This window comes from Alligator mississippiensis, chromosome 1, assembly GCF_030867095.1.
Source record: "Alligator mississippiensis isolate rAllMis1 chromosome 1, rAllMis1, whole genome shotgun sequence".
NCBI lineage: Eukaryota > Metazoa > Chordata > Crocodylia > Alligatoridae > Alligator > Alligator mississippiensis.
Genome location: NC_081824.1, coordinates 325,431,591 through 325,441,512, shown reverse-complemented (window position 1 = coordinate 325,441,512; position 9,922 = coordinate 325,431,591). Strand labels below are relative to the sequence as shown.

Sequence of the window (9,922 nt, the reverse complement as noted above, 5' to 3'; positions counted from 1 at the left end):
TGCAGCATACGAATGTCTGAAATCATGTAGGAGTGTCCTCACCAGTACCCAACCCTCTCGATGCCACACTCAAGGAGACACAACTACACATGTGTAACGAGAAGCTGAAGAAAATACCTGACAGCAAAATATGGACATTCCAGCAGCTGACTGCAGCACACAGCCTCAGACTATGCAATGCCTGCTGCTAGAAGGCACATGAATGAAACACCTTTGCAAATACATTAAATAAGCACAAGCACATGTAACAAAATGGTCAAATGTGGTGTAGAGGCACAAAAAGATGACGACTACTAAGAACAATGTCCTATGTGTTTTCACCAAGTGAGCGAGGTGTACAGATGGTATTTGTACGACACTGCTCCTGCCTGACCTTAGAGTATGCAGTGAGAAACGAAGGAGAAAGCGGTCCCTATTAGGCTACAGTGCATGGACGGGCCTGCCAGTAATCCTGGCAGGCCCTCATCTACAAAGAGATTTAGAGCCTGCAGCAGTAATTAAACAGAGAGATTATGAATGTATGTGAGATCAAGCATACATTTAGCACAGTTTGCTAACTGTAGGTGAAAGAAAATTGTTCTGATGACCAGCTAAATCGTAAATGGAGAAATACGTAGTGAATTCTAGATGACTACAAAAGCTTTCATCTGATGCTTAAAAGGAATCAGAGTGAGTTAGTTCATTCTTGGAAGACTGTGGGAGTTCAGTATGCAATTAGAACTTATGAGTTGGGCCTAAAACAACTATGGATTGAACTATACCCATGAGATTTAAAATTATAGTAATACATTCTGGGTTCTTTTATTTGCTCTTTTGTTTCTGAGACCTGATCTGATAATTTCAGCAAAACAAGTGTTTTTCATCAGAATATGTGAACTGGACAAAATAGAAATATGTTGTGGAGATGGTTTGAGTTTGACAGAGTTCTGACATGTTGCTTGCCAGGTATGTTTTGAAACCTGCTTGTTTTCATGCCAGCTCACCTGCTTGGCTCCTTAGTAATCCCCTTGAAAGGTTTATCAGTAGCTGAGACTTCCAGTTTCCTAATTCTGTACAGAGTACTTGGATGACAGGGAGTTAGATCACCTCAGACTCTAGAAATCCCAACTTCTATACTCCTATGTTTGCAGCTACTTGGAAGCCAAGGACAGCTGTGAGCAACCTAATAGACTGACCAACAGTCATGGCCTTTTGCAGATAATTTTTTTAAAAATTTTATTCTGAGTGAACATAAAACCAAAATTCAAAATCATTAAACGATCCCTCCAATAGAATTACCCTTCTCTATTTCTAAGATGGTTAACTGTGTTTTCTAAGATGTGAGGGTTCTCTTAGTCATGTTTTCAAACCTTTTTTCTGCAATACTATATACTTGACAACTAATCTTTCTAATGAAAGCTTTGGTTTTCACCTAATCATAGGATTTGAAATAAAGCACTTAATATTTTGAAAGTCACAATAAATGGTAATATTTAACACCATTGGCAGTTACCAGAAATTCTGAGTAGAATCTAACCTACTACTTATTACAGAAAATGTGCAAGCTGGAAGGAGTACAACTTTGAATTTCAGAGACCAAATTAAGTTTCCAGGGATGACAGAAAAAAGTAGTCTTGTGTTGTAGTAGCTGTGATGTGTGCGGTTATGTGCAAAAAGCCGGATATATTTGGTAATATATTTTATTGGACTAACTGTGTAGCTGGGAGAGCTTTCAGGCATCAAATTCCCTTTCTCAGGTCAGGCCAAAAGACAGTTATCTGCGCTATTTTGTGCAAAAAGCTTACAAGCATCACTCCTGATTATACTGCTCATCAGTTTATGTTATCAAAGAAATCCTCCTTTTCTCTTAGAAAAAAAAACAACAAAAAACCACATCTTTTTACTATATAGAGCAGGGTTAGGAAATATTTTCTGAGGCAGGCCAGAATGACTCAGCTCAGGTTGAAGATGGGCTGGTGCTAGGACCTGGCTGCTTTTGCTTTCCTCCTCCCCACACAAACATCCTACAAATATGGTCAGATGTTCTCTCTGCTGGCGGTGCTGCTGAAGCCTCTGCTCTGCTGGCTGGATCCAATAGCTCCGCAGGAACATATAGGTTGTCAACCCCTGGTATAGAGAGGGTACAGAAGATTGGATGTTGAGATGACTGCAAAGAAAATGTCAAGCTTTTGGCAAAAACATAAATCCCCAAACAGTCTGATGCTTTTGAAGTAATTCACAGTTGCAGTTTGGATGCCTCATTTTACAAGTCTCTTCCAGGCTGGACTCTCTAGTCACAATAAAACAATCATGGTCCTACTAACTGATGTATTAATAAAACCAGAGGTTTGCAAACTGCGGTTATAGGGAACAAGTGCGAACGTATCGCTTCCCCTCCACTTTCTGTATTCAACCCACGCCTCTTAGCATATCTCCATCCTTTGGCTGCTCGGGCCGACGGAGAGAGGGGAATCTTTTTTTTTTTTTTTGCACAATATGGGAAACGGACTGAAAACACAGGCAATCCGAATAGGAGGCTCTGGCGGGAGGCCTGAATTTACTAAAAAAATAATAACGAGGAATGGTAGACATAGAGCGAAGCGCTCAAAGGAAAACTCCTGCTGGCAACAGGAGCAGAGCGCTACCCGCACATTCGCAACACCTCTGTCCCTCCACTTAACTGACATCCGACCGCCCGGTCCCACCCCGCGGCAACGATCAGCCATTCCACACCCCAACTGTTACTCTGCCGCCGCCCCGCCCCTCCCCCGGCAACGGTCAGCCATTCCATGCCCCCACTGTCACTCCCTGGCAGCCCCGCCCTCGCCAGCCTTGGCCCCGCCCTCCCCAGCAACGGTCAGCCAGCCCACGCCCAGACGGTCACTCCCCCGCCAACCTCGGCCCCGCCCCCGCCAACGGTCAGCCATGCCCCGCCCCGACTGTCACTCCCCACCACCCCGCCCCGCTTGGTCCCGCCCCCCTCCCGTGAGCGCTCGCGGGGGGGGGGAGGGGGCGGGCCCGGGGCCGCCGGTTATTTGACCCCACGCCCGTGACCCCTACTCCTTCTCTTTCCTGCTGCCTGCCAGAGCCCGCAGCGCCGCCGGAGCCCGTAGCGGTGCCGCCGCCGCCGCCGCCATGCCCAACATCGTGCTGTTCAGCGGCAGCTCCCACCAGGACTTGTCCCAGCGGGTGGCCGACCGGCTCGGGCTGGAGCTAGGCAAGGTGGTCACCAAGAAATTCAGCAACCAGGAGACCAGGTGGGCGGTGGGGGGCGCAGTGCTCGCTCCTTTTCCTCTCCCCTCCCCTCCCCTCCCCTCCCCCATCCTGCGGCGTCCCTAGCTGAGGGGGGGGACGGGGCCACCGTCGCCCGTGACGTCACTGGCCCCGCCCCTCGCCGGCCTCCCAGGTGAGGTTCTATCCCAGCCGCCGTCTCTTGCCCACGTGCGCGATTGGGGGAGGGGTCTGGCTGAGCCAATCGCCGCCCAGCCTGACGTGGGCTCCTGCTACCAAGGACGTTCCTGCCTGCCCCTCGCTGTTGCTCACGGGGTAAATAGCTGCAGGTTGGATCCGTTCAGGTTCCTGGGAGGTTGTTCTCACCCGACAGGGGTGGAGGGGCTGCTAGCCGTGCCACTTGGGAACGGTGAACGCCCCTTTGTGCCTTTATCTCCTTGTGAAGGAAGGGCTTAACTCCATAAAGACGAAATAACCATTTCTGAGTATAGCTGCCTTTTTGAGTCTTGAAGAATACTGTTAACAATTAAGGCTGGGGGTGTATGAATGGGTTCTCCAAGGCACACTCCAGCCAGCCCGAAGAAATCAAGTTGTGACCACATAATGCAACCTGTTGAACAAAGACAAATCTGCTGTGATCCCTGATTTACAAAACTTTACCCAAAGTTCAAATCCAGTCATTGCCCCCCTTTACCTCCAAGGTGCATAGTTGGGGATAGGTGTTAGTGAGCCATTGACCGAGCCACTTTACTTTTAGGTTTTTGCGTAAAGATTCCCAGTTTGGAGCAGTTTTATTTGTTTACTATGCAGTTTTGAACAGGTTATAGGTAGTCTGATATTATTACCCAAAAGTTCAAAACTACCAACTTCAGTTATGTTGGGGAAGAGACTTAGCAATACAGAGGCAGATTGCCTCTCATCTGCATAATAAACTTACCCTAGTTTAGGATTGGTGGATTTGTCTAAGTTTATGGGGTCTTTTCCTTTTCTTCCTATGGGGAGAATTGTCAGTTAGGGATATCAAGTCTGGGTTTTTTTCCATGTGCTTGTCTTATGCCTGGCTGAGTTCTTACATCCTGGCAGCAGTCACATGCGACTGGAATAGTTTCAGGGCCTTGCCTTGGAGGGAAAAGTTACAGGGTAATACAGTTGATAAGATCAGCATTAAAAAGTGGTGGTTCTTTATTACTGGCTTAAACCACAGAACTTTTTTTTCCAGAGAAGGTAGTAGGATGCCTGTTTTGAAGGCAATATTGATGTACCTTTAGAGGAGCCAAGTGCTGCTTTATGGTTTTTAACAGCTATGAGGTATAAGCATTACCATATATTAGCTGAGATTTCAGAAAGTTGGTCTACCTTAGTGGTAATTTGGATCTTACTGATCAAGATGTTCTGCATTTAAGTGGACACTTTGGGGACTGGGAAAAAGACTATGTATTTTCCTGTATGCACTTATCCGCACTTTGTTTAGACGATGCTCATTAGAAGCACAACTCTGTCAGTGCGGTGGTTAGCGACCCTGAAAACTGATTATTTCCTGTCACTTTAAAGGCATCTAATAGCAGCCCCAAAAGCTGACTAGTTCATATCATTTTCAAAGCTTCCAAAAGGAGCTGCCAAAGCTGATTAAAAGAAGATGTGAAAACGTGGTGAGCTCTGGAGGGACTGTAATATCATTGCATTGACAGGGTTGTGTACTTAATGACCATTGCTTATAATGCTGCCAGTGATGTTGTGTTGTGGTCATGAAACCAGCCAACTCCCTTCAGTTTTTAAGGCTCCAAATGGCAGCCATGAAATTATTAGATGCCTTGAAAATAAAGGTAGATGGTAATCAAGAAACTACTTCCAAGATTGCTAATACCACCTTCCTTTTCACTTCTTCCCTTTCACTGCTTCTGATGCAGTTAAACGATACAACCATTTACAAAACAGACGGTTGCAATTACAATTAGTACTTGGGTAACTGGAGAGGTAGGCAGTGGGACTGAAAGATGCGATGTATACCTGGCTTATGCACTAACCAAAAGGTGTCACATTCGCATTGAGCCCCAGGCCAGACTCAGACCCCAGCACTCCTTGTAGACTGGATCTAGGCCTGGACATACTGTGGCAGCTCTGGCTCCGTTCTGGGCCTTGTGGCAGTAGTGGCAGCTCCATTTATTGCACATGAGCAGCTCTGTCTCCTATCCTGTACTCCATGCTGAAGCAGAAGCTGCTACTGCTGTCACATGCCCTGTCCCACAGCAGCAGCTTTAGCTCTGGCCCGAATCATGTGGCAGTGGCTCCAGCCAGGGGGGTAACAGTTGGTGACCAAGGAGGTGGGGCCACAGCCATGACAAAAAGGAAAGTGGCTGGAGGGTGACCAGGGCTGTCACTATCTGCTGGGGCCCCAGCAACAGGCAACAAATTGGGACTGGCATTGGGTCTTGCAGTTAAACAGTACTGCAGTACTGTTAGGTATGCAACCGTGATTCATAAGATAACACAATGGGTTCCTATGGGAATCTATGGATTTAATGGGCTGCCTGATGTGACCCTAGTTTCTTGCAATAAAATAATTGCTTTAATATTTTTCTGTAGTTTTTACTCTTAGTTTAAAAAAAAAAAAAAAAAAAAAAGAGCTAGCAATTTCCAAGGGGTGCCTCATCTAAAAAGGTTGAACTACTGCATCAGAAAGTAAGGTTTAACTTCTGTTTACTGTTGAAAATGCCTTCTTGGGTTTGGGGTTTATCAGGTCAGAATCGCTTTGACTCCAATTTATATCCCATGTGAAGTGTTATTACTTTTGAAATAGTACACATTTAATTTACTGGATAACTTGATTAAATTCTATGCTTCATGAATAGGCCATCTTCTATATAATTTTAGATATATTTGGAGGGGTGCCATAAAATAACTGGGTGCTAGTCACTACAGAATGTCCATGGACTGACTAGGACTGACTTTCATATGTGATCAAGAATGTAGTGCAGTGTGTGGTCTGAAGGGAAAATAAACTATTGGAGGCTTCCAGGAGAACTTCCTTTGACATTTGCATTTATGTTTTTTCCTAAACAAAGATGTGTGAATCTTAAATGCTTTTTTATTTTTATTATTTGGTTATAAATCCTTAACTGTAGCTATTAAAAGTGGTGCTCCACTCACAGTGCAGACTTTTTCCTCCTGAACAAATAATTTTTAATTGTCTCGTTTTTAAATATTCCTATACTGGAGCTTATGCTGCTAATTTTGATTCTAGAAGTCTAGTGTATTCAAACTGTAACTCTTGATGTAAAATTCAAAAGTAGCTATGAGAATTCCTGGAGAATATATGGGCAGTCTACTACAGCTGAAGTAAATTGGATATATGGGCTGCCAGGTCATGTTAAGTCTTAATTGTATACAACTAGAATTTTTTCCTGCATCAGCTGCTTTTGATTTTTTTTTTTATAATTAGAAATGCTAGTACACACATTTCATGATGTACATTATTGCAGAATCTTGGAAGATGGCAAGCAACTCATTAACTCTAATATTAATTTACTCAATATTCTCTCCCAAAAAAAGAACCGCAACTTTTTCGTACACCATGCTCAGGCACAAGCATGTGTAAATAGATAAGCCTTCCACTGAGGGTCAACAACCCCTTGTTCTGTCAGATCAGCTAAGGGAGCAGCAAATCCCAGGGACGCATGACCTAGAAACTCACTGCACTTTAATTGACAAGCTCTTAAACACACTCACGTGCACATATGCGTGCACGCATGCATATATGTAAACTGATATGCCTGTATACCCCCAACTTCTATTTGTGTATTGAAATGGGTTTTGTGCTGAAAAAGACCATAAACTCGGAGGCTCTCTTACCTTTAAAATCATAAATCTTTGTTTACAGGGTAGAATGTAGGAAAAAAGGTTTAAAATGGTTCTTAAATTTTTAAATATTTATGGCCATTGGGGTAGTCAAAATACAATCTGTAGAGGCCTTTGTATTTCATTGTTAACACCTTTAATTGTACCAGAAACTAATGGAGGTGCAGATACAGTCTCTGCTTGCCAGGACATGCTGTTAAACTGGCAGCTACCTTGTGTGCTCCATGAAATTTCTGAAATGTTTTCATGTACTCAAGTTGGAGTACATTTCAATACTCTAATTCAGACTTGACGGAGGTTGTATCAACAGCTTTAGGGAGGCTAGCAACTGAGAAGTATCCTTGCAAGATACAAATGAAGTTATGAGAATTACTCTTAAGCCCTAACTCTTCCCTTTTCTTTGAAGGCAGAGGATAAACTTTCATTCAGCAGACTAGCCATGTCCAATAACAGTGAAAATAGTGAGAATTTTTTTTTCTCTTAAATAATATCTGGTTACAGAAAATCAACTGCATTTGTGTTTGTGCCAATCATTAGTTTTATACCAAAGATTAAAATATGTGCATTAACAGGTATAATAACTTGGGGGGGGTGGTTCCCTCTAAGCAGTTAACCAAATTGTCCCTGTATATACTTATGGCACTTAAATCACAACTGACACCTGAGAATTGACTGAGTCTCTAAATGGAAGATATTGGGGAGTGTTGGGTAGAGGGAATAGATTGTGGCTCTGGACCTACACTGTCACTGCCCTGCAATTCTGCCCTTCCTGCTCCTGGACTCTGCTCTCCGCCCACCTGAAGCCTCATCCCATCCACCCTGCTGAGTGTGCCCTGCCTGTAGGGGTCCTGGGCCAGTTTCCATGGATACCCTGCCCATCTTGTCTGGTGCTCACAGTAATAGGTGCAGTGCGGGTGGGCCAGAGTGCATGGGCAGTGGAGATGCTGGCAGTTGCAGCTGGAAGGAGCCACTACTACAGGAGCTGTTGGGAAGTAGAGTCCAGCTGCCATGCCACTCCTGCCCCGCTGCCGCACTGCCTGGCCCTGCAGACTATAGCTCTCAGCATGCCTGAAAGCCACCTGTGGAGATAGTGGGCTGCACTTCGTGCCAGGTAGAACTTACGTGCCCAGTGGCAGTGGGCCTGGCCGTACACACCACCTCCTGGTCTGCCCCCCCACACCTGAGCTGGGCAGGGCCAAATGACCTGCAGTGGGCTGGATAGAATCACTTGGCAGACTGAATCCAGCCCATGGGTTGTATTTTACCCACCCCTGGCCTAAGTCCTGACCCTGCAGTGCTGCTACTAGAAGCAGGGTGCTCTAAGTAATGGTGTCCCGAGCCTTAATGAGGTGCGAAAAGCTAAGCAGAGTCTGAGCTTTGAGTGTAACATTTAATGAGGTGTAAACTCTTGAGAGCATGTTATTTCTGCCTGAATTAGCAGATACAGTTAATTAGGTTTACCAGGAGTTCATTTAATATTGAAATCTATGAGACTAGGTAAATGACTGGTAACGGCTGCACAATTTAAATGAACAAAGGGTGTCTTAAATGATTTACAGTGTATATAAGGCATGTTATACAGTAATTCTTAAACCTAAGCCGAATCATTTTAGTCTGCTCCAAAGATTGAATTGTGAATTCTCTTCATGCACATAATATTGTTTTCTGTTAGTGACTAGGGAAATTAAAAGAGGTTTGAGGATTAGGCCTGTGTGCATGTTTAGGGGGCGATGTTAGAAGAAGCCTTTGTAAAATGTGCTTACTAAACAAGTTAGAGGGATGTGCTTAGATACAAAATGTCAGTTTTTAAATTGAATTTAAGGGTTAAATTAATAAAAATATATATATATTTGGGAACCTCTTGCAAAAGCCACAAGAGGTTCTTGAGTGTGTTTTTGTTTTATGTTTTGTTTTGTTTTTTTAATGTAACCTTTAAATTATCTCACTCTGAGAAATAATCAGTGTTTACTGAGTCATGAATACAGTGAATTTTGAAGGTATCTTAAAATGCAATATCCAAGGACAAAACCTGAGCATAGTTTTATATCTGTTTTGTAGATACTCGTGACATATGCTCTTAGAGGTTACTTGTTCCTTTCAGGTGTAAGGATCAGTTCTTGAAGGTGAATGCATTGTAGTTCCTCATTAGATGGTTAATAAATCATAATTTTGAGACATAAAGACTAAATGCATTTTGGAAATTGTTTGGAGCACTGCCCAAACTGAACTTCAAGACTTTAAAACTATAGACCGTTTTCTAGTCCATTCTCTGCCTCATTTGAAAAGTATCGGAGATGAACCTCTGATAATTTTGGGGCAGGAGCATACAAATTTACTGAGGTGAAAGTATATGGTAACAATTTGTTAGCTGCTCTGGTTGCTGACCCATGTGCATGCTCTTATCCTGATGTAAATGAAAGGTAACCTATGATTGCCTTTTGCTCTAGCTCTAAAATTTTAGTGTCAAGTCATTGAAGAATCTTTTACTGTATGCTCAGACCTCTTAGGGCTTTACCATTTCAGTTTCCAGGAATTTTAGCAGTATTGACTGTGCTGTAGCCTAGTGCTCCTGGGCTGGAGAAATATCTCTGCAAAGGTTGCTACAGACTGGACACTGAAATTGAGGGTTGGATATAGCTGGTGCCCAAGCAGTATAGCAAAGCTGCTTGACTTTGAATTCAGAAGAGTTAGAGAGCTGGCAGGAAGTATGGTTAGTTTGGATCTAGGATTCTGCCATGAGGGAAGATATGAGAGGGAGTAATAAAATACTAAACCCTGATCCCTTGACACTTTAAAATCCTGCTGTCTACCTGCTGCTTTGGGTACCTAAATACATTTTAAAAAGTCTTAATGTCAC

The 9,922-nt window shown here is 43.7% G+C and overlaps 1 protein-coding gene and 1 long non-coding RNA gene across 3 annotated transcripts in view; one reads left to right on the top strand and one right to left on the bottom strand.

Moving 5' to 3' along the window:
- Positions 1 to 1,663: 1,663 nt before the first annotated feature.
- LOC109285008 (uncharacterized) lies at positions 1,664 to 3,129 on the bottom strand. Its single transcript, XR_002092681.2, has 2 exons — positions 3,040 to 3,129; positions 1,664 to 2,106 (listed from the first exon to the last, which is right to left on the bottom strand). It is a non-coding gene; the product is annotated as an uncharacterized LOC109285008 (long non-coding RNA).
- Positions 2,974 to 9,922, top strand: part of PRPS2 (phosphoribosyl pyrophosphate synthetase 2) — a 33,167-nt gene continuing 26,218 nt past the window's right edge. The window contains exon 1 of one of the 2 annotated variants that reach the window (XM_006258896.4): positions 2,974 to 3,236. In XM_006258896.4, coding sequence (XP_006258958.1) covers positions 3,115 to 3,236 — 122 coding nt within the window. In that variant the 5' untranslated portion in view covers positions 2,974 to 3,114. The remainder of the gene's footprint in view (positions 3,237 to 9,922) is intronic. The other variant, XM_014607776.3, reaches the window with a different exon arrangement.